This window comes from Amblyomma mixtum, chromosome 8, assembly GCF_055824585.1.
Source record: "Amblyomma mixtum isolate Tamu chromosome 8, ASM5582458v1, whole genome shotgun sequence".
Classification (NCBI taxonomy): Eukaryota; Metazoa; Arthropoda; class Arachnida; order Ixodida; family Ixodidae; genus Amblyomma; species Amblyomma mixtum.
This window is the reverse complement of record NC_143019.1, coordinates 32,284,754-32,309,792: the sequence shown is the minus strand read 5'-3', so window position 1 is coordinate 32,309,792 and position 25,039 is coordinate 32,284,754. Positions and strand designations below refer to the sequence as shown.

At 49.2% G+C, this 25,039-nt stretch overlaps 1 protein-coding gene across 2 annotated transcripts in view; it reads right to left on the bottom strand.

Moving 5' to 3' along the window:
• Window positions 1–25,039, bottom strand: part of LOC149331923 (uncharacterized) — a 54,337-nt gene that overhangs the window by 21,858 nt on the left and 7,440 nt on the right. The window contains exons 3-9 of one of the 2 annotated variants that reach the window (XM_089556933.1): window positions 21,453–21,594; window positions 19,588–19,866; window positions 16,858–17,121; window positions 12,589–12,838; window positions 1,529–1,890; window positions 747–1,104; window positions 585–643 (exon numbers count right to left, since the gene is read on the bottom strand). In XM_089556933.1, coding sequence (XP_089413059.1) covers window positions 585–643; window positions 747–1,104; window positions 1,529–1,890; window positions 12,589–12,838; window positions 16,858–17,121; window positions 19,588–19,866; window positions 21,453–21,594 — 1,714 coding nt within the window. The remainder of the gene's footprint in view (window positions 1–584; window positions 644–746; window positions 1,105–1,528; window positions 1,891–12,588; window positions 12,839–16,857; window positions 17,122–19,587; window positions 19,867–21,452; window positions 21,595–25,039) is intronic. The other variant, XM_089556934.1, reaches the window with a different exon arrangement.

Below are 25,039 nucleotides of genomic sequence, written 5' to 3'. Positions count from 1 at the left end.
GGTGATGTCATGCTGTTCAAAACCACCTATGGCTATGCCACTCGGACTGCTCTGCGGCCCATACCACTCCCCGCCATTCGATGCAACACCACGGGGACCGAAAGTGTAGTGCAGTGCAGTGACCACTCCGTGCAAGAGTACACCCACCCTTTCCTAGTTGTCAGCTAGAGATTCCATAATACAACATTTTGGGCGAGTTGGTTACCTACATTCATTATTACAGCGCAACGACGGCACAAAACAAGAAGGAGACACAACAGCGCTGTGCCAGCCAGCGCTGTTGTGTCCCCCTCTTGTTTTGTGCTGTCGTTGCGCTGTAATAATGAATGCAGCTAGAGATTGACCCACTTTTCACTAACCACACCGAACCACCAGACAAGAGTGCTCAATGGTCCAAGTGGTCTAAGTGGTCCCGGCCAGCCTGAAGCACGTGGTCACTAAGCTGGTGTTCTCAGGCGCACCTACTCTCCACCAGTCCTGGATGACGTTCTCAGTGTACAGCAGATGAACTCATAAGTTGCCCCTGAGAAAGACTAGCACTGATGTCACCACGCAAATGGGAAGCACAAGAAAGCGTGACTTACGAGAAAAGGTCCGATCTTCAGAGAGCGCAGTGCGTAGTTGACGGCAGGGTGGGACCGTTCTACACCAGGAAAAGTGAATTAAAAAGAAAAAGAAAAGCAGCTGTAGTGTGCTGCCGCTCTGGAAGAACATATGAAGGTACTGGCATAAGGCACCCTAATCACCTGCTGTCGTGCGCCGCGGCTTGGTTGCCGAGTCCGGCATCGCTGTCGACGTCGAGGCCTGCTGCTGGTGCTGCATGGTCTGGAGGCGGCCGATGTGGACCGACGTGGCTGCGGCGGCTCCTGCCCCGGGGGCCACCGGGTGGCGGAACTGCGAGGATGACGGCTGCTGCGGGTGGTGGTGGAGCAGTATGGAGGACGGCGCCGCCGAAAGCGCGGGCCTCGCGGTGGGCGTCAGCAGCAGGGTCACGTTGGGCCTGGGAAACCTGTGTGGTGGCAGGTGCTGCCGACTCAGTCCGGCAGCCTGTGATTTCGACGACATCGGCGAGGTGATATCCACTGTAGTCTTCTTTGGAGGCGGCTGCACGAGTGTACAAAGCTGCATGAATAAATGGACTTGATGTCACCTGTACCACACTCCAGTCCACCCTTACAAAAAAAGTTTTAGACAGTCTATAGAGTGCCTATAGACTTCTGCCTATAAAGTCTATAGACAAAAGACTATAGGCAATAAAAATGCCATAGACGATCTATAGAAAATCTATAGATTTATGGCCATACACTTTTAGTAGTCTTTCGTCTATAGACACTCTATAGGCTATGAATAGACAAAAATCAATATCTATAGGAAGTCAATAGAGTCAATAAGAAGTCTATAGACTCTCTATAGATCATTTTTATAAGGGCATGCTGCAGGACGCTTTATGCTCTCTTCTGCAGGTCCCATTATGCGCATTTATACTCCAAGGAGGAGTATAAATGCGATATTGACGTAATATCCCCACCTGAGTGACGACGGGCAGAGGCTGCATCACCGCGTTGTAGTACGTGTGGACGGGGGCGAAGCGCGATGGGTAGGTCCCGGTAGCAGATGAAGGAACGGTAGCGGGAGAGCCGTTGAAGGCGACAAGGGAGGGCACGGTGGTAGGTGGATGCCGAACCCAGGACCTCGGAGGTTGTGACAAGGGGGGCCTCTCCAGGAGGCCACTAAGAATCGGGTAGCGAGAGGACGTACTGCTCCCCGTCCCTAGCTGCTGGTGCTGCTGAACACTGGGCAGGAGCGCCGTCATCGTCACCGGAGGCGCCATGGGTGCATGGAAGGTCCGGGTCTGCCCGGCGTCGTGACCGGAGCTTTCCGTCGGGGAACCTGGATTCGCGAGACATATTTGCTGGCAAGACTTAGCAGATCGGCAACAAGACTTCCATTGAGGGGCGCCAGTCGGTTTCGAACATTGGAACCCGAAGTGGACGCTCTCAAGATTTTTACACCTTAATTTGACAAAAAGACAACACAATGTACAGAGGCAGCCAAAATATTATGCAGCACACTTCGGGGGTCGAAATTTTCTGACGCGTTCCCTAGAGAAGACGTGACCGTTTCTGGGGTTTTTGAGCGAGCGAACCAATGGCACGTGGTAACACATGTAGAAAGTAATTCCTAATTTTCATCACGTAAGGTGTAACAGTTTCACCATCGAGGCATGCTCCGCAATCTTATGGACGGAAGTGTAGATCTGGAACGACCTTTTCCGATTTCGTTAATGCCACGACCCTACTTTGAGTAGGGTCGTGGCATTAATTTTGTGCACTTGAAATGAAAGATTCTTGAAGAAACCTCTCGTCTGGGGTCTGAACTGAGAGTAGCATGTAGGGGGGGAAAAGATACTACTTCATAAACCCTTGCAGCTGAATCCATTTTACGGCAGGATTACATTACTACATGAAATGTAGTGGGCCAGTATTCCACCACGTTTTTCTTGACAGAACTCCATAAAGGCCCATGTATTCTTCGAGGCTGTCATCTACAGTTGTGAATGCTCGAGAGTACCTGTGTTATACAGGCGAACTTCGACCTGCTTTGCCGAGTTGGTGTCCCATTGAATCCCATACGTATTACGGCGCCTGCTGTTTAAGGGATGTTGTCTCGTTTCACTACATTTGTTGTTCGTATAGGTGCATAGTTACACCTGTGCGCAAGATGAGCAGAGGTGGCCTGGAGGGGTGTTTTTACCTTCTCACAGGTGCGAATGTGCGTACGGACGAGCGAAAATGATCGGAGGCCGGAGACCAGACACCGGTTGATCTGACACCACGATAAAAGTGTCCAAATACAAACCGTATAGGCGCCATGCAAAGCGACGGCCACGCCGCTGGTGGCGTGATTGGTGGTGAGTGCACTCCGGGAGGGAGCTGGCAGCAGAGGTCGCTCGGCGTACGTTTCAACGCTGTGCGTGAACGTTAATTGCTTTTCGTCGACCCTTGAATCGGGATATAAACAAAACCAGCTTCCAGCGCACTGTGACAAAAACTGTGACAAAGGCATGTCGAGGAGTGATTTCCCTCTAGTTGGTTGTTCAAGCCCTCACAAAACGCATCGGAGATGCTATTCTATTTCCAGCTCGGCTCGACAACTCTACTTGGAGCGCACAGTTTCGAACGCATCTCGCTTTAATGTCTCGGCTGGTATTCCCCACATTTTTTTATTATATCGAAAGTAATTTAAACAATTCTCTGGTCATCATAAGCCGTTATGGGCTTGTTGCCAATCGCGTTTCGTTTGGTTACTGCGGATCTCTGTTAATACTTGGTTTATGCAGTCCACCGCAGCACGTTTTTGTAGCGCTTTCAAGCCACTTTTCTTTGGTCAGGGTAATATAGTAATATTCGGTTGCATGGGCGTGTGTTATAGCTAGAGGTAATTTCGAATGAAACACGGAGGTTCAAGCGCACGCTACATGTATTTTTTGCTCTGTGACTTGTGTTGAGACTTTTCATTCGAATGCTCCTGGCAGTCTTCCAAAACATGTAGGCGTTATCAAGCGCAGAATTTGCCGAAGGCCAGGCGCTGGCGTTATCGCGTTCAATCGAGTTACAAATTGGGAATCGGGAAAACCAAACAATTGAAAAAAAAAAAACCGACAAACAAGTAGGTGTACGTTTTGTTTCCGGCGATGCTCCAAAAACACCAAACTCCTGCCCAAGCGAAGTTAAAAAAGCAGTATAGTTGGCCATGAGAAACAACTTTTCTCATGAGGGTGTTGTTTATCGTGAACAGCAGGTTAAAGGAGCATTATTATAATGTTAATCGGGGAAATCAGGGCCACCTCCCTTGCACTGCCGTTAATGCGCGACTGAGTGTAGGCAATGCTGAATTTTAGGGCTGGTCGCCCGTCACAGAAATCAAGGGGTTTCCAGAAATCACCGAGGCGGAGAAAACAGCATTTAAAGGGAATAGATGCGTAGGTGTACGTGGCGTCGCTGACGTTAGTGATAAAAGAGAGCATATTTTTAGGCGGATAGCTATCTACGGAGAGACAGATTTATCGCCGCTTGAATCGCTATGCGTTTTACTGCTTCCTTTTTACTTGCTGGCATTTCGTGCGCACACAAATACCGCGCGTCGGCAAGAGGTATACACTTCGAAGCAGCGCTCGTACATTGCTGTGTGCTCTCTTCGATTCTGGTTCTGCACTGTTTAGCAGTTAGGAACAACCGGCTAGTATAACAAGTTTCAATCCGTCTAAGACCTTTCACGCTTAGCTATGTGTCAGTTGCCACGTTTACATGTATGCGATGGAAGTCGACTCAAGCCTCCTTTTTGACGGAAACAGCAGGTTTTAAGGCGGAAGCCTTTAATGCCTCATCGTTGTAAGCAGGAGTTGTCGACAAAAAAAGTCACGCTTTTCAATTGGTCGAAATGGTCGTAACGTCACAGTGCGCGAATTTCAAATCGTACTTTGGCTAGTAACCATGCAACCAATTAAACGGATACTAAAGTGATGCTCCAAGTAAGTGGGACTGAGTTAATTGCTTAATTAACCAATTAGCCTAAATCACCTTTCTAGTATGACCAGATAAATAAATAAAACCGAGTAGGAAATTGGTCGAGTTGAGGAATCGAACCAGGGTCTCCGGAGTGCCAGATGAGCACGCTAACCGCTTGTAATGAACAAAGGCGCGTCTAGTGAATACGGTGTCTTCGTTCACTCCCATCTTCCTCCCTTCCCGTTACGGCGAGGTTCAGGTGTCCACCGAGATATGCGAGACAGATACATTTCTTTTCTTCAAAAACCAGTTTACCGACGAGCAAGGCGTAGAGCCGAACAGGCGATGGCATTCTGTGGACTCCCTGGCAGCGTTGCAAGACGCTGCCGTGTTCCACTCTTAGAGGCGAAGCTTAGCATCTTAACCACACATCAGTGACACAAGCAGCAATACCGCGCTTAAGGCTTTCACCTCACCGCACTTTAGGTCAACAAAGTGCCCCATGAATTTTTGCACTTTCCCTCAGAGTGAACTTGATCGACCTCTGTCGCATTCATGTAAACGCGGCTGTCAGCACGAGTGCGTCTTGTGTGCAGAAAACGTTGATGCCCTGGTGATTTTTCGACAGAACTAATCATTTCAAATGCCAAACGTACGTAGCTCAGCTTATTCAGAGTAATTTAGCACGAGCATCCAGGGTCCCGCAAGCTCCACCGGTGGCGGAGTCTGAAACAACCACCTGCCCGGTAAAGTGGCGCACCGCTTAACCGCTTCACCAGAGCACCAGGAGTGGCACGAGGACTACCCGCGATCTACGAATGCGACTGAGGGTCGTGACGTCATCAAAAACGTGTGGCTACCAGTGGACAAATCATAGCCCAGTCAGATTTCAACATACAAGGAGCCCCAAAAGTTTAAGGCGAAAGCCTTTAATGGCTCATACTGTCGTCCATTAGCAGAGGGTGTCGCGCGCGTTTAACTCGGGAACTAAAAAAAGATAGAAGAAAACCGATGACTGCTTCAGATAGAGGAGGAAAAAAATGAATCCAGAAGCCGAGTTTGAATGACTGTACAGTAATTAGTTAATTATAGGCAAAAATGTCGAAATTGCGTCGAAATGGCGCGGACGTCGATATATCCACAGGAACGGAGTCACGTCACATCCACCGGAATTCGTCACGGCATAGTGAAAATTGTCACAGAATGGTAAAAAAAGTCGAATTTGTGTCAAATTAGATCGCGAAATGTGTAATTAAGCGTAATTATCATTTAAGATCCCCGAAAGATATATAATTTGCGTATCGATATAGCCACGGGAACGGTATGACGTCACATCTACCGGAAGTCGTCACGGCAGAGTGTCCTCGGCTTCGCCTCTCAACACTTTATTTGCCAAAGTGTCCTCGTAATTGTCTGATAGTAGGTCGCACCCAGAAAATGGATTAAGGTTGATTAGCGGGTACATTAAGGTGTATTAGTAGGTTGATTAAGATGATTAATGGGTTGGATTAGTATAACCGCATATGATAGCCCGATGGAAGGTACTTGAACATTCTAGAAGGTGATGACTGATGCATACCATATAAGGGCAATGGAACGGGTTCCAACCGAAGTTCGGCCGAGAACGTCGCAAGATGAACATTGGACACTCATTGTAGACACCATAGCAGGCAACCTAAATGTTCACGCATTTTCTTAATGCGGTTAAGAAAACCGGGCCCAGATGTTTTCAGATGGTTGGAAGATGCTGAGAGGACGACGTATCAAGTGGTAGCAAGGCAATGTGGAGGAGGATATAAGTGGAAGGAATCCCTAGAATGAATAGATTAATGATAGCGTGAATGGGAAAGGACTCATCAGAAACAGCGGCGCTGTGTAAAAGTGGGACAAAGTTCTGAAGAACAGGAAGTTTAGCGACTGCTTATTGCAGTCGTTCTTGCATGGTGGTGGTAACGTAACTTCCAACGATGGCAACTAAAAACGAATGAAATCGCTGCAGCCAACTCAAGGCCATCCGAACAACACGCCCCCCACCGGCAACACATACAGAGGCTGCCACACGACGTGACCCAGGGAAAATAAACGCGAGAAACTCTGGGCATGAAAAACGACTCGTGCAGACCGAGCTTGAGAATCGAGTATGCGCAAGATATTTACAAGTGTCCATGAAAAAGAAAAAGTACCTAAGACGCGACCCCTGCGGTTGCCAAGAAAAACAGGCGCCGACTGGGGTGCACCCACGGCGCATGGCATTTGCTACGTACCGTATTAAGCCGAATTTAAGCCCCTCGCCATTCCAAGGACCTACCTGCATTTCTACGAGTACATACAACGAAAGAGTGCGATGCTGAATCTCATTACGCATCGATTCGGAAACAGTTCCCTATAACTCGAAGGTGCGCGATGAGGGGAAGACAAGGGGAGGGTTAAATTCGCGTTAATCTGGTACCCGGCCTCGCCGGCTGGCCAAAGGGAGGACGAGCTCAGAGGAAGCCAGCGAGGTCTCCGCGAACCTGTGCCGTCGAGATGCTATCAGCGGCGCTAAAAAGAGTTGGCGACACAAACACTGAAAACCTGTCGGGCCAGAAGTCGAGAGACGTTCCGAGCACATATACTGCCGGTCTCGGTTTCTGCGACGTTCGCAAGGACCTCTCTCTTTAATACGCTATACGGTCCCCCGCGTCGGATAATCGCACGCGGAGTCAGTAATCATACTGCTGTCTATAGCATCAGGTGGTGCAAACCGAAATACACGGTACATCCCCAGTGCGGGGCCGCCGACATATTGAACATCGGACTTCTTTGAACCTGAGGACGTCCTCAGCCACTCCAGAGGGTGGGAATTTAGTCTCACCTTCGAAAGAGTTCAACCGATGGCGAAACAAAAACTATCCTTCCTGCAGGGCTTAGCAGCCAAACAATTGGGCTGCGTATTTCTGGCAAAGAATGGACCTGCTTCCTATCCAGAATAACTAAACCCCTTTTATCATGGAGAAGCTATGCTGGAGTGAAATAACCCGCTAATGCCTTTGTGTCAATTTAGTGAGAGCGCGCGGTTAGAAGAAAGAATTTAAAAGGCGCCTGGAGCAGAGAAGACAACAGCAGCGAAGATCCAGATAAAATGTAAAAGAACGGTGTGAACTGCGCCCGACTGGATCATGCGACATCATCATTAAAGGAGTGCTGGAATAATTTGTTCCCTGCTGACAACAGCTATTGCTGACTATTACCAGATGCAACTCAGGAACAAAGCGGCAGATGAGATCCCCCCCCCCCCCCCCCACCCCCCCCCCCCCCCAAGGGAGGCCCGCCTGTCAGATGCATGGGCCGATTTTCATGACACCGCTGTTAATCCGGTTAAGCCATGGTTAAACCCCTCGCATGTGCCAGCCCCCTGGGATGCCGTGCTAGCAGGTCCAAAGGGATTAACCACGACATCTTGAGAATCAGTCGACGCCATTGGCGGGAGGGGCACCTTCAAGGGACACTTGCCACTTTGTTTTTGAGTTGTATCGGACTATTGTCTACTCTAGGTTTTAATGATTTAAAAAAAAATGGCGGGGGGGGGGGGGGGGGGGGGGGGGGTTACCAAGTTGGAGCTCTCTTCGGCAGTCCTGCTTGATGCTATCCCCTGCACTGCAGAATTATGAAAAAAAAAAATCTCCACTATTACAGAGTTGGTATGTAAAAAGGAACCAGCAAATCTCATCTAAGTTTGAAAAAAAAAAGAAGGGCACAGTTTGTTAGTTCAGTGTGACCAACGACTTGAGCACTGGGCGGTGAGCATGCCGCCCAGTCGGAGACCTTTTCGGCCGAGGTACAGCGTAATATTATTTACAAGCACCGTGTCGGGACTCTACTTTCTGTCAGTATTCCAGACAGAGCTGTCCAAAAGCTCGCGTAGCGTGTACACGAGCGACAATGATGCGAAGTGCGAAGACATTTGAAACAAGCAAAAAAAAGAAAACAACCTTCGTGCACCGTTCGTGAAACAAGCATCTAAACTGAAGTTTAACCTCGTCATAACGACGTTGAAGAGGCCCTGCGATTACTTCGTTACAGCCGCAGCTTCGTTATCGCCCGTGTTGACAGAGCTTCCAAGGGGAATCGTCATTCATTCGTTATATCCATTATTTCGTTATAAACCGTTACGTTATAACAAGGTGAGGTTCGATTGTATTAACAAACTAGTGAGCTGGCGATGACTGCTCGTCTTCCGCAACGCGGCGACCTCTTCCCGATTTGGCGAGAGGCTAATGGAGTAAACAACGCACTTTCCTTTCGCTTCTTGGACCGGTTCGATCCGGTCGGGCCCTCCTCTCCGTCTCGAGCAGGGTCAATATGCGAGGAGGCAAGAAACAAACAGAAAAGCGGTTTCTGGGAGAAATCGTGCGCATGACCGCCTTGGCGGGTGCCGTGATCCAGTTTAGCATTTACATGGAAATTGTGCCGCCCGCGCGTAGACGTTGAGTTGCCTGACCTTCGTAACATTCCTAAAGCATGCCGCATATTTAATGCTCGCCTTCTGAACGTTTTATTCGTTCGCGAAGCTTTTTTGCATAACTGCAGCAATGAAATATTTCAAGTACCAGAACTTACTTTTTCATCAACAGTCTGACCATAACTTGCGGCCGTCTAACCGCGTGCGAAAGCAGCTTTCATGTGCTGTTCATCGTTTGTTTTTTAAAATAATCCGGAATATATAATTTTGAACTTCCCGTGTAAACCCCTGCTTGAAGGACAAATATGCGGTCAGGTAATATATACCGGCAGTTCTGTGTGCCACCGCTACGGAATAACCAATTTTAAGGGAGCAGGTGCCCCCTGCTGTCGATTTCGCTAACAAAAAAACCTGCTTTACCCTCATACAGTGAGAACTCCGACACCCAAGAGAAAATGAAGCCTTAGTCAAATTAGGGGCATACAAATGAATTCTAACTACTTACAAGGCAGACTGCTGCGATTGAATTACGCGCTTTTCTCAAGACGTGTGTGGCTCGAGTATGGTAAGCCCTTCCACCATAACTCGATGAAATTGTTCGATAACAGTACACCACAGTCCCTGCTTGAGCACTGCAGCTTGGTTGCAGCATGTCGATTTATCCCATCCACTCAGCGCAACTTGTTTTCACGCTGGCGTATTTGTTGCAACGATGTCTTGAAGAAACAGTTGTGAAGATACTTTTGGTAAGCGTAAAGTTATGCGTGTGTATTCTTAGTGCGTGTAAAAGGGCCCATAACATATCCTGACCGTACGAATCCAGGATAATTCAATCAGCCGTAATCCTTTACAGTGTTCAGAAATCTCGCTACATACAGAAGCGCTTTTGGAATCCGCTTCAACAGAAATGCGGCCAGCCAGCTCGGCAGAGTATCCAGCCCAAAACCTCTCGCTTAATAGCCAAATGACTAGGCGAGTAAGGGCCTGAGCCGGGCATTTCTCACACGTACAGCCGCCGCGATAGCTCAGGGGTTATGGCGCTCGGCTGCTGACCCGAAAGACTCGCGTTCGATCCCTGCCGCGGCGGTTGAATTTCGATAGAGGCGAAATTCTATAGGCCTGTGTACTGTGCGATGTCAGTGCACGTTAAAGAACGCCAGGTGGTCTAAATTTCCGAAGCTCTTCACTACGGCTTCCCTCATAGCCTGAGTCGCTTTGGGATGTTAAACACCCATAAACCATCAACCAAACCATCGTACGTTCAAATGATGACAAGCAGTGCATTACGTTCAATATCGATTTGAACCAATAAACCTGTGCGCGACACAACACGCCAAGGAATTCCAGTCCCACGCAGACAAAGCCTGAAAGCAGCACTTCATCGCACCGCAATGCACTCCGCAGTACGATGCCTGGCGGGGGACAACGACCCCCCTTGGCCGTTACGAAACTTTGGACGATGACGACGACGACGACGACGACGACTACGACTACGAAACCCCGTCACTTACGAGACGGGAAAGGTCGAGGACGCACTTGCACAACCGTCGCCACTGAGTGACGCAGAGATTATCCGCGGTCAGCGAACGAACAGCGCGCCTCAGCGTCACAGAGATGACGCGTGCATATGCAAACTCATTTCACTGGCCTCGGTGTGTCGCCATCCCAAGAGTGGCTGCAATTTCGACGAAGCAGCGGCTCGGAGGAGCTAGCACTTTTTCCCACATTCTAGGTGCCGACGAGCGATGCTTTGAACCATCACCGAACTGTCGGTCGGTATGGGAATGGAAGGTATAGGCACCGAGGATATAAGCAACGAAGGTATAGGCACCGAGGATATAAGCAACGAAGGTATAGGCACCGAGGATATAAGCAACGAAGGTATAGGCACCGAGGATATAAGCAACGAAGGTATAGGCACCGAGGATATAAGCAACGAAGGTATAGACACCGAGGATATAAGCAAAGAAGGTATAGGCACTGAGGATATAAGCAACGAAGGTATAGGCACCGAGGATATAAGCAACGAAGGTATAGGCACCGAGGATATAAGCAACGAAGGTATAGGCACCGAGGATATAAGCAAAGAAGGTATAGGCACCGAGGATATGAGCAACGAAGGTATAGGCACCGAAGGTTTAGGCGCCGAAGGTTTAGGCGCCGAAGGTTTAGGCGCCGAAGGTTTAGGCGCCGAAGGTTTAGGCGCCGAAGGTTTAGGCGCCGAAGGTTTAGGCGCCGAAGGTTTAGGCGCCTAGGGTTTAGGCGCCGAGGGTTTAGGCGCCGAGGGCTTGGGCGCCGAGGGTTTGGGCGCCGAGGGTTTGGGCGCCGAGGGTTTAGGCGCCGAAGCTATAGGCGCCGAAGCTATAGGCGCCGAAGCTATAGGCGCCGAAGCTATAGGCGCCGAAGGTTTAGGCGCCGAACGCGCCCGACTCAAGCAAATTTCCCGTCTCCAGCAACGCATTTCATGTTTAAGGAAAAATAAACCATTAAAAGCTTTTTGCTTTGTAATAACTAATCAACGAGGACCTAAAGACTGTCCTCGCAAGGTAGTCGACAGAGGCTGTTGATCCCGATGCAATGTTTGTAAGGACCCGTCAGACGCGTCGAGAACCACCCACGGCGCATCGACTGGACATCCACTCCACGACTGACACATCACATTGCTTCTTACAAGGCTCGCAACGTCTGTCAAGGCGCGCTGCAATGTCTACAGCTTTCGAGTTATTCGAAGCTCGCCAATATCTTGAGTGTTGAATACAGTAACGGTTGAATGGCCCATGTCACGAGGGCACTGCGGACTGGAAACTCAGCAAGACTGACCGTGTGACGAGAGCTGCTTACAAGTTTGCGAAACAAATGCGCTTTGAGCAGCTTCAGGTTTAACAAGTGCAGTGAATGATTTTCGCTATTAGCGTAATTCTGTTTTCGTTCTACGCGTACGGCCGCAAAGCAATACCGTAAAAGGTCTCTTTTTTCTTTCTGCCCTGATTTCTGTCCTGGCTCAATATAAACTTATCTTCCGATTTTAATACATGCATTTCAACTCGAAGACAAAAGCTATATTACATGCTAATTACATGCACTGTCTTCTCTGCCTCATCCTCTCTCTCTCTCTCTCTCTTAGTTTAGGGTTTTACTATCAGTGTTTGCTGCTGCGACCTGGAACCGAAAAATAGCGTTCACAGCCTATTTTACTGCAACAACTGACTAGCTATTACTTAGCGTAAACGATCATGCCGAGCAGGCGTGCATATGCACTGTACTTAAACTGTCAGACAGTGGCCAATACAACGCAGTCAGTTGCGGCAAGGACACGGGCTCGTGTTGAAGTGTACTAATGGAATCAGCACCCTTACACAATTTTTTAGACAGTCTATAGACTATCCATTGACATCAATCTATGAAGTCTATAAACTCTCTATAGACAAATCCTAGAGAACAGTCTATAGGCAATACAAATGCTATTGGCAGTCTATAGACAATCAATAGATTTATCTGTAAACAGTCTATACACTATGAATAGACAAAAAGAAATATCTATAGAAAGGCAATACAATCTATAAAAAAGTCTATACACTGTCTATAGACCATTTTTATAAGGGCAAGAACTGAGCTCACGAACTTTCCCGCGACACTCACCGTTGCATTGGTAGTACCTCGAGCCATCGAAGCCCTGCGCTGCCGATGCACCATGGGACGACGTGGTCGATGTGGCTGGTGGCAGCAGAGGCGAGGGTTCGGGCCCAGGCTGGTGAGAGGTCGCCATGGCGTCTTCCCGCGGGCCGACGTAGGGAAACCGCCGAAGGAACGCGTCCGTCGGGGAATGAGTCCCGCACGCTGCGCTGCTGGAGGCTGGTGACATATCCCCGACTTGTTGCACGTGCCAAGCCTGTAGCGAAGCGCAGTTTTAGAACACGCTCACTTTTATGTCATTGAAACGCATGATATGGCATTGTACAGCATAGCATAGTATACAGGGCGTTTCACCTGAGGCTTTATACAATTAAAAAAAAAGTCTTTTGGAGTTAGAAGAGCGCTTTTTTCAGCAGAACATTGTTAACGGTGTAGCACATCAGAATACGGCTGAGACGTGCTAACTAGCATGCTGGTTAACTAATATTGCCGCGAATCTTTGTAGCGTTTGTTTGTTGTGTTTATTTGTTCATGCTTCAAAGCTGCCGGCACGCCGCTTTATCGCTTCGTTTGTGATGCAAGACGCGCCTAGAATTATCTCGATTGATCGCATCCGGTCGGAGCCGATTCTACTTTGTGCCAGAACGTTCCAAACTTCCCAAAGCTTTATCTCGAAAGTTCGCTATCAGCTTTAAAAAGAGCACGGCCGAGAGTGGCGGGCATTCTGTTCGACGACCGCCGAGCACGCTTGTTGCTACGCCGCCGCCGACTCATTCAGTCCTTTTCGGGCGCAAGTCAGCCCAAATAAAGAGTTCCGTTTCGAAGATATCCCCGTTGTTTTCCCTCATCGCCGGACTGCAGTCACCACTACGTGACAATATTGAAGAGTTAACGGTTTAGCAATTAATTGTAGGCTCCTTAATTATTGAAAGGCGTGCAGCCCACCGTAATGTACATATGAGTTATTAGAATTTCGAAAATGCTGTTACCATCAGCGCTGAGGCCCAACAAATTTTGGCTGTTCCGACGGGTTACTTGCACTGGAGAGGCTGCTTTGCCTGCAAACTTCTCGAAAGCGTATAGCGATGTAGCGAAAATTTGTTGGGACACAGCGCCGAGGGTAACCGCGTTTTCGAAATTCTAAAAGCTGATATGGGTATTATTTACGGTGGGCTACACGCCTCTCAATAATTATGGAGTCTAGCGGTAATAGTTAAAAAGTTAACTATTAAATGTTAGTTAACCAGCCTGCTAGTTAGAACGTCTGCGAAGTATTATAATGTACTACACCAATAAAAATGATGCCAAAAAAGCGTTAACTCAAAAAGCCTATGTTTTAAAAATTGTGCAAAGTTTTAAGTGAAACACCCTGTATATGACGGGCAGCGGTATGGTACGTATATCATGGCGCACGGTTGCATGGCATGACAGCCCAATTTTGCTAAATGGAATTAAAGATCCCCAAGGTGGTCGAAATTATTCCATAGACCTCCACTGCGTCACCTCTTTCTCTCTTTCTCCTTGCACTCCCACCTTCCTCCCTTCCTTTACGACGCGGTTCAGGTGTCCGCCGAGATATGAGAGACAGATACTGCGCCATTTCCTTTGCTCAAAAACCAATTTACCAATAGAAACAGCACACGTCACATGTCTTGCGGATGGTTCGGCGCAAGTGTCCTTTTCACATGAGGTTCCATAGGCGCAAAACAATGAAGGGGCAAGACACAACCGCTGCGAGAAGCCACAAGGGAAGGGTCACGGCAAGTTACCGCGAGGCTGCGGGGCTTGGCATTCGCGGCAAGTTATCCCTCGAGGTCGGCCCGTCGGCCCGTCCGGCCTCCTTGCGTGTTTCCTGCCCTGACGTGGGCGAACACTCGCTCGTAACCCTGGTCATAAGTCGAACGTTCGCGATTCCTTGACGTATTTTTATTGCGAAAGCAATACTACTTGCACTTTGCAGGGTGACCACCATTGTGCCGCGGCAGTGACCACCATTGACCTTCATTTGACCTTGATTGCATTAGTTGGATTAGATTGGATTGCATTAGTTGGATTAGATTGGATTGCATTAGTTGGATTAGATTGGATTCCATTGGATTGGATTGGAGTGAATTGGAATGGATTCGATTGGAGTGGATTGGATTGTATAACCGATTCATCACCACAAGTCTAACCACAAGCACCACCACCAGCTACACTAGCAGCTGTACCATGGCGTAGGTACGGATATTGCTTTCGCAATTACCGAGCTTAACCAAGCTAAGCCACAGGGAATTTCTTTTTTAGGAATTTAGCATCATGCGCCAAGAAACGTCATTAATGTGAAAGCATTACTAGGCTATGTCGGTGAGGTCGTGTCCGCAAGAGTTGTGACTTTCTCAGAAGAGGTAGCATCAGAGTGCTCGTGATAGAAGGAGGGTGATGTGAGGATGCTGCGCAAAAAAAAAATTCTATCGATAGGACGATTAGTTAATTAGAGCGAAAAACTTCGAAACGCGTCGGAATAGCGCGGACGTCGATAAAGTGAGTGGACGGGAAAACAGCCATGGACGGCAAAATAGGGAAAAAAATAGGCAAAAAGCGTGAAAATAAAGTTTGAAATGAATTGAAATGTATTTGATGAGCCATAATCGAACAGAAATTTTCAGTGACAAAGATTAATTAGTTCACTAATTATCAGCAAAAACCATTGGACGGTTGAATAGGCTGGACGAAGATATAGTAAGTGGACGGGAAAGCAACCACGGCACCAATTTGAAAAACGAATATGGTTGATTGAGATGAACGAAGGTATAATCAGAGTAAATAAATCGACATTTAATAAAAGCATAAGATAATTACGCTAATTAAGTAGTTCAATTAATTCACAAGCAAAAAGCAATTGATAAAGAGGCGACGAGTGCCGAAGAGGCGTCAATACTTTCGCATTCTCCCAATGCGGGTAGCCGCAGTGATCTCTATTGTTGTAGCAACAATGAATGCCGTTTGTGCCGACTCGCGTTGCATTCTTTATTCCCAAGAGGCCGAAGGCGTACCATGGTCGGCTTGCGCGCAGTTGCGCTCACGATTGCGGGCTTGATATCGGCGATTTGGACCGCTGGCCGCTGATAAGCAGGGCACGTGCTTTTCTTCTTTAAAACCCTCCAACTAATTCCAGCGCGTTTAGGAAACTGTTTCCGAAATGTCCGACATTTTCGGAGCTCTCGAGCGCTTACCACAACGAGCACGCCGAGCATATACGGAGGTTCGGCACCGTGCCGCGGTTTTTTGAGCAAGTCAATCCACCATCTGTGCTCTCTCATGAAAAGTTGTGCACAGGAATATATGTTCAGAGATATGAAGAGCCAACAAAAACAAGAACCTATGCGATTCCCTCCGACAAAAGTTCGTCATGAGACAAGGGCAACGCAGTAAATAGACACCTTTAGCATACCGTGTTACCGTTACCGGAGTACCGGGAGCCCGCCCACCGCCGGTGAGCACGCGCTGATTGGTCCCAAAGCTGCAGGCGCGCGCGCAGCTGCCGGGTATGTGGCGCCATCTGGGGACATCTAGGAGATTTGCGCATGCTCATTGGCTGCGCGCGGGCTCCCGGTACTCCGGTACCGGTAACGCTAACACGGTATACGGTACGCTAAAGGTGTCTAATACCACTGAAAAACATGGCTTCCCTCTGTTTACCTGTAATATTCCTACGTTTAATCTCTACGCTGTTTGTTAGCAGCACAGGCTGAGCACCCTTTGTTCCACACTTATAGAACACTTATGGCGTGTTCCAGTGGGCGAACAGGAGCACTCAGTAGCGCTCCTAAAAGTGATCTCACAAGAGGGGCGTCCTCCAGTGTCCAGAGGGAGCCTTTGCATGCAGTGGCAGAACAGGAAAGGTTCCGCTGCTCCAAGAGAAGTCGAGAACAGTGCAGGCTTCACCCATAGGGAAAGCAGAGGGGTGGAGTGCAGAGGAAGTCACGTGACAGGAAAGCGTCATATCCTCGCTGTTTTAGTTTTTTTTTTTGGTTCCACAGCGCACGGAGGAAAAAAAATCTACTCCGGCTTTCTCACGCCATCACTGCGCGTGCGCGCATCTCGAGTGCGACTGGTTGAACCCTATTTTTTACTGCACTGTTTGGAAAACGAACTGCAAACATGCTGCTCTCGGAGCGCAGTGACCGTTCCAGTGGCAGAACAAGAGCACCTCCTCTACTGCCTGCCCTCTCGAACTCGCTGCTCCGGCTCGCCCACTGTAATGCACCACTAGGAAGTTGCCTTCTATCCAACCTGGTTCGGGCTGAAACCGTTGGCCACCTCGAATCCGCAAGTGTCGTCGAGTGGCGAGTAAGACGAATACTGGAGGTTGCGACTCATCGGCGAGTGGCGAGGAGGTGCTGCGCTGGCAGTTGTGAACTGCTGCTGCTGGCTTTGCTGCTCCCGATGGTGGCTCCACTCCGCGGCGCTATGGTGAAACCTTTGAGGCGGCACCGTTGTCGGAAGCGGGGTGCGGTAAACGGGATCTGTGGCACCCATACGTACGGAGAGGTCCATCTGGGCAAAGTGAAGTAAAACGGAAGCGGAGACAAGAAATAAATCAAGAAGGAAACAAAAAATGATCAGTTTCTTCGCCTGATTCAATCTGCGGTACATAAGGTGAAATTTGATTTTGCCGATGGTTTATCCTTTCTGAAGTTCGGAGTGACTCCGTCGCTTTGTTAAAAGTCGAAAAACAGAACCACACACGACCTGCAAATAGGAGGGCCGCTGGCTGGAAAAGTAACGTATTTGAAAAGTATTCAACTGACTCACCGAACGACAGCTGCGGTTAGGATTTAGGGCAGTTACGTTGAACATGAGCGTCTGCAACGTGGCTAGGGGCACAAGCTATCGGAGAACTGAACGAGCGAGAAACTCACAACTGAAATATTTTCGAGCTTGTAATAAATACCACTGAGCATACCCGAGTACAAGGCCGGACCTCGTTAAAAGCCCTCATTCGGGGCGGCTGCAACAGATTTGGTAGGACGAGGACGAAAAAATGAGCGCCCAGACAACCATGGACGAAGCTTCGTCCATGACGAAGCCCGGCGAAGAACGGACGAGCTTTACGAGGGCCGTTCGATAAGTCTGGTAAAAATACAAGAGATGGCGCTACAATTGTGTTTTCTTGTAGGTGGCGCGCGAGAAGCACACTTCATATGACGTCAGAACGTGTTTTGGCTTGTACTGACAGTGGCTTCCGACAGCCATCGGCGCCGAGCTGTGTGGTGATACCCGCCAAAATGGAAAATTTTGATTTTCGAGCAGTGATCAAACATTTTTATTTAAAGCAGTGGAGGGCTGCCCAAATTAAAGCCGAGTTGAGTGACGTTTATGGACACTTTGCACCATCACTGAAGGCCATTTACTACTAGATAAATGAATTCAAACGTAGCCGACCTTCGACGCAAGATGAAGCACGTCCTGGGCGTCCAGTGGAGGTCACCACGCCAGAAATGTAATCGAAAATTCATGGAATTGTCATGGAAGACCACCGAGTGAAGGTACATGAGACAAATGACATTGTAGGCATCTCAGCAAAGAGAGTTCACAATATTCTTCATAAAAAATTGGAGATGAAGAAGGTCTGTTGGGCGCCGCGACTGCTGAGGATCGACCAAAAGCGCATGAGGAAAGACATCTCGAAGGAGTGTTTATCGGTGGTTGATCGCAATCCTCAGGACTTTTGGCCAAGATTTGTGGCAGCTAAAAAATGTGGGTGCATCATTACACTCCAGAGTCTAAACAGCAGTCAAATCAATGGACTGGGCCCGATGAAGGTGCGCCCAAAATGGCAAAGAGTGTTTGTTCAGCCGGAAAAGTGATGGCGACCGTCTTTTGGGATTCACGTGGAATAATCTTTGTAGACTACTAACAAAACAGTAAGTCGACAACAGGACCATACTATGCGACACTTCTAGAGTAACTGAAAAAAGAATTGCGCACTAAACGACCTTGGTTAGCGCGGAAAAAAGTCATCTTTCACCAAGACAATGCTCCACCCCACAGATGCCTTGTTGCAATGGCCAAATTGCACGAGTTAGGCTTCGAGGTTGCGCCTCATTCACCCTATTCTCCGGATTTGGACCCATGCGACTTTTTCCTCTTTCCAAACCTAAAGAAATGGCTGGGTGGAAATTTTCTTCAGATGAAGAGGTTATCTTAGGGGTGAATGAGTACTTCAAGGGCCTCGCACCATCCTTTTTTTTTTCTGAGGGAATGAAAAAATTGGAGCACCGCTGGAAGAAGTGCGTGGAACTGGAAGGGTACTATGTTGAAAAATAAAATATTGTTTTCAGCAAACTTTCTATCTTTAATTGCTTTTTACCACACTTATCAAACGACCCTCGTATAGCGCGCTAAACAGCGAAAGCAGCGCGGGATGCTGAGCGCGCTGCCCGTCACGAAAAGCAGAGACGGCTGAACGCAGCGACGCGGAAAGTGCCAAAAATGCCAAAAGAAGCCGAGCATGAGTCGAGCATGAGTAGCATGTACACTGGACGACGAGACACTTTTTTTTTTATAGAGACTGGAAAGCATGCAAGACGTGCGCGTCGAAACACGGACGAAGAGGCCAGGGAAAGAAAAAGGGAAAAATTTACAGCAGCCACCACCATCGTCATGTGTTCCATGAAAAGTTTTTAACAATGCCATGTTTGAAAGCTAATGTCCTGCGTGCTCTCGCTTCCAAAGGAGGGCTATAAATCAAGCTGCCTATGTGGTACGCCTTCAGACTCCCTCTACAATCAAGCGGTATAGCTTTTAATTTCTCAAGTGTTGAAGAAATTTGTTTGATTCAAAAGTACTTAATACAAACCATTGAGGTACATGTTAGTACAGAAGAAAGTCCCAAAGCTAAACATCAGCGGGACCTTCTGGTTAAAATGCAAAGAAAAAAAGCTGAAGAGCATCAAGTCAGCAGCAAATTCACGTAAAGTGCGGCTCAGCCAGCGCATAAGAAAGACACACAAAACCGACCGGCCAGTAACTTGTCGGGGGACACATCATCGGGTCCCTGGAAGCGGCTTGCTGCTGCGGCGGCGGTTGGAGCTCGTAATAGCGGCCGCTCCCCGCGGTCGCTGCTCCCGGCCCAAGGTCCGATGTCATCGGGGGTCGCCTGTCTCTGTACATCAGACTCTGGTGATGGTCGAGAGCGACCGAGGGAGAGGTGGCGTACGAGCCGAAAGAAGCGTAAGGGGAGCACGACGTCGAGTCCGCTTCGGCCCAGGGTGGCGACGGCGGCTCCATCTTGATCTCCTGGTGGAGAGAAATAAGCAATTATGATGCAAGAGGCGAGAGAGCGAAAGAGAAGGTCAAGCATATCCAGAACACAGATCACAGTTCGAGACTCACTCGATTAATGACGCTGACAAAAAAAAAAAAGATCCCATAGCAACAAGAATATACCGAAACGAACTTTAGTACTGTGTGAGATGCAGGGTTTATAACGTCCCGAAGCTGCATGAGGGTTATGGGAGACGTCATATATGAGAGCTGCGGATCAATGTCGACCACCGGGGCGTTTTCGCAGGCACTGAAATCGCCCAGCGCAAGGCAGATTTTGCCTTTAACCCTCATCGAAACGCAGTCGCCGCAACCCGAGTTTGAACGTGTTTGTTGGGTTCATTAGGCTACACTTCCTAGGAATTAAGCAGTCACGGCATCTGTGGCGGTCTTTAAGCCCTACAGTTTTGAGCCTTGAGCACAGCATAAAAGAAGGATATCTGGGAAGGATTCGTTTCAAACGCGCCCGTTCATTTAGCGCGGGTAACCGCTTCTTAGGCAACGCACTAACTAGTACGACAAAAAGTGGTCGCATCAGGTAAACTGACGACCTGCTAATAAAAGCTGGTGAGCATGACAGACTTGCAGGGAGCACGATTTCGGTCGGTGTAGCAGCTAGTCGATAATTGCCGTCGCGGCTGAGGTACCGGTTGCCGATCGACGCGAGCGCCTGGCACTCAGCCCACCGACGTAAAGGACTTCACGGACGCGATGAATTCTCCCGCGCTATGTAAATGTAGAAGACTTGAGTAGTGTGGCCCAACACTATTTCGCTAAGCGCCGCATTTAGAAGAGCTTTACTGGCGACTAGAATATTGTTATAATCGGCTAGCGGATTAATTAACTTTAAGCGGAAAGTGTGACGGGAACGTTGGCCCGTTAGGATAATATTCTTTCTGCATATTTGGTTTGGTTTGGGTTATGGGGTTTAACGTAATGAAGGGCTCCGGAAATTTCGACCACCTGGGCTTCTTTAACGTGCACTGACATCGCACAGAACACGGGCCTCTAGAACTTCGCCTCCATCGAAATTCGACCATCGCGGCCGGGATCGAACCTGCGTCTTTCGGGTCAGCATCCGAACACTGAGCCACCGCGGCGGACTATCTTCATACATCAATTACCCGGCTCTTAACCTTGTTTTCGGAACATCGGCGCGTTCCTAACCCTGTCACGGTGACATGAAATCTAAAAATAACGGATCACCGCCTTCCAATGAATTCTAAGTACAGGAAGTGCTGGATGTAATGAACGTGCCCTAGACCGGCCGTCCTACCATGGCGACTTGAATTGTGGGGTTTCAAGTTCCAACGCGACTCAGGCTACGAGGAGCACCGTAGTGGAGAGCTTCGGGTGAATTTAGACCACCTGGAATTCTTTAACGTGCGCCGACAACGCACTACGCGCGGGTATTTTCGTATTAAAACTCTACAGACATACGGCCGCCGCAGCCGGTATCGAACCCGCGTCCTTGGGATCAACAGCCGAACGCCAATGCCACTGAGCCACCGCGGCGGGTCTACCGTGACGACTGAAGACAATAGTCGGTGTCAACGTACCTTTGTTTCCAGGTCTTGCTCTAGGATGTTCCAGAAGCTGAAAGACTCGTCGTAGGCGTCCGCAATGTCACCGGTGTAAAACGGCTTCGGTTGTTGATCGCCGGGACAGCTGGACCCCATCGGCGCCCGGCTCCCGTTGGCGCTGAAACACCACATCCTAAACTGAGCGCTTTCCTTCGCGACAAACGGTTAGAACCCATGAAATAAGCGAGCGCTTCGGCGTTAGCAAACGACGGCAAGCTCGACGTGTGTGACCCAGTAACCGAAGATTGCGACGCGTTATCTACGTACGCTGCACAGGCATTTCTAGGTGACCAAGCAGGGAAGCGCAACTGGCTTAGCCGTCGCCCGACTAGCGGAACAAGCGATACGACATCGGGCGAATCATGCTCGTACCTACTCCGTCCCAAGTTGATAATGTCATCTCGAGACCAGCTGGACACGTCGGCCGTAGTGTCGGCTGTGTGGCCAGCTGAAACACGGCCCATGAGCTTCATGGGGCGTACTCGTTCGCATGATAATGCCGATGACTGTCCACCGCTGTCGTCGATAACGTAGTGAAGTACAGCCTTTCCAAAAAGAGATGCTACAACGCGTTATTTAATAGTGGGCGCATTTGTTTTTCAGTCCCGGACTGTCCGGGACTACTTGCGGACTCGAGTCCGGTATTTGTTTTTCTCGGGCAGCCCGAAAGCTCCGCCCACCTGCTTGCATCGCCATAGCAACGCGTTCGTTTTTAGCCTATGGCAGTCCGCGGGCTGCTTGGGGCTGCTGAGAAGGCAGCAGACGATAGCTGCGCGCCGCGCTGGCAGCCATATTAAGTTAGACTCCGTGTGCATTTTGAGTGCTTTTCGTGTCCCTGGAGGTCGATATCATGCGTTAAACCTTCACATGAGCTCCGTAGCTCCTCTCTGAGCCATCGCAAGACTTTTTGTTCTTGCATCTTCGTTTATTTTCTTGAAATCCACCGCACACGGACGCGCGTTCGGAGCTGCGAGCGCGTATTGTTTGCTCGTGTCGTCAAGAGGTTCTTGTTCGCTTGTTTTGCCACATGCTGTCTGTACGCTTACCTGAAAGCATCGCAGGTGAACCACTCGTATACTGGAGCAGCTATAGAGCTTGTTGTCAACATTTTTGCGGAGGCTTTCGTCTATCCGCCTTTCCGCAACGAGTTGGGCTACTTTGTGAGAACTTCGCCGCAAGCAGTAGCGGCGAGCATACCTCCGAAGCTGAGTTCTGTAATGCACCTACGCTAAGCTGACAGTACAGTCTTTAAATCGACTCAGTATCATAATCGAGCGCACGGCGTTGCTTCGGCGTTGTAGTGGCCGTGGCTTGCATCGTCTGCTAGCAGATGACAGCGTCCTTGTATGGTAATCGAGGGGGAGCCCGACTGTGGCGCCGTGTTCGAAAGCAGCCTATGGCAAGTAGGTCATGTGACCATGACGCTTTTCCTGTCCGAGCGGAAGCCGAGACCTGCCAGCAAGTAGTCCGGGACTGGAAAAACAAATGCGGCCAGTGTCTCGCAAATTATCTTGTTCCGTCGTGGCAAAAGCGGAGCGGTATGCGAGACAGCAGTCACCGGGAGGAAAATGTATACAGGGGAAGATGAACCTTATTACGCTGGCACAGTTCATGCTGTGTCATGGACAGCCATGTGCCACAGCGAGGCGGTTTCGACTGTTGTACAAGCCGGCCGGATCTTTGCAAAGCTGTCGCTGTTTGTGACTCGTCACGAGATGCAGACGCGACCTGTAGGACCTGTGGCTACCCGACGGTTACCCTAGTGCGGTTCGCGTCTCAGATGATAAAGAATACCTCATGCCAGCGGCAAGCAAATGCGCAGCTTTCCTCCATTAAGGGGCTTTAACTTCCACTATTTCGTGAAGAAGGAAGCTCAGATCACGTCTGACGTAGTAGAATTCCGTTTTGCTGCTGTTTACTCTTTATCCTTACGTGACGAATCGTGTCTCCTGTCTCGTTTTGCTTGGCAAAACGCGGGTGACCCTGTTCGAAGGATTTACTATAGTTCGAGGTCCTGAATGGAAAGATTAATTTCCCCGCTTAACAACAAAAGTTCGTTTGGCGCCTTTGCTCCTTCGCGAGTATCAACAAGCTGCTTGGGCGGAAGAACGCTGCCAGCCAGTGCGTCCTTCTCTCCATATAGCTCCGAGTATAAACACTGCAGAAAATTACACTGGAAGCCGCACCACACCGCTTATTATCGCTTATTACGCGCCTACAGCTGCTCTCAGTATGCAACTGACGCTTGGCTCGATGCGCGAAAACCCCGCCGTAGCCAGAAAGCCGTGGCAGGCACACGTGGAAGAAACACGTGGCAGATACGCTCCACACGAGTGACGTCATCACCACCAGTGCGACTTCCGCGATGAACGGAATCTCCCTCCTATCCTTTCTTCCTGCCCCCTCACCTCTTTCATTTCATTTCTCCAGTCTGCCTGATATCCCTCTATTTCCGCTGCCCCAGCTCAGGTGCTTCCAGCAGGGATGGCAGATGCGGGGTTAGCAAAAATCTTTTCCGTCATTTTATTATTATTCCAAAATAAACGACTACTACCGAACGGAAACGGATTGGGGGCGCCCCTCCTGCTCCCTGCAGTCGCTATACAATACCCCCTCCCTCGGATAGCAAAGAAGACCAGGCACAAGATAGGAGGCGCTTGGCCCCTCCTCCCATGTACTTGGAGATATGCCACTGTACCGCCAGATTTGATGTGGTACGTTTAACCGGGGCTTGTCGCATCAGCGAGATACGCTAATAAATACGATGCACCACTGTCGTACTCATGTAAACGCGGCCATCAGTTGGCCTTCAGCTTTTGAAAGGTGAGATTGCGGCGCTGTGGGGTTTTCATCGTCCGAGTTGAATCGCTCGCGCCTACATCACACAGGCGAGACAGCAAAGCGTGCCCGGAGAAGTCGGTTCACTGCCAATAGACACTTTTAGTTGGCCGTACGTAACGGGCTTACGTACGCAACGCTCACTACGTTGCGCACGGTAAGAATGGCGCGTCCATCACACTTTTAGTTAGCCGTACGTTAGCGTCCTTCCGAGTGGACGTACCAAGCGCATCCTAAAATTCTCCGCTGTGCTTCTCCGCGCCATCTGGCGCAAGAAATAAGGACTGATGCTTGAAAAGTTCTTGACATCAGCCAAGCCACTCTCGCCAATCTTCCTCCAGCCGTTCTCGCTGTTTTGTTTGATTCAGGTTGTGATTCTCCTGTGCTCCGCGACTAGCTCGAAATGCCGAGAAGCATTTAATTACTGGTAACGAAGCTGGCTGCATCGCGAGTCGTTTTTTTTTTGTTCCAAGAAAAACTATGCAAGCAGAAGAAAATGAAATAATTGACTAAAAGCCAGAGAAGTGCTCCGCCAGGTGTCGTTGCTACGAGGTAAACACGGTTAGGCCTACAGCTTGAAAATCGCCAAATTATTTGAAAAACAGGGGCTAGTTATCGCTTATACTTCTGCGTGTGGGTGAGAGTGTGCAAAATAAAAGCGAACCGCTACCATTTGAGCGAGCTATCCCGTCGGAGAATGCAGCGGCGACATGTATTTATTTCGA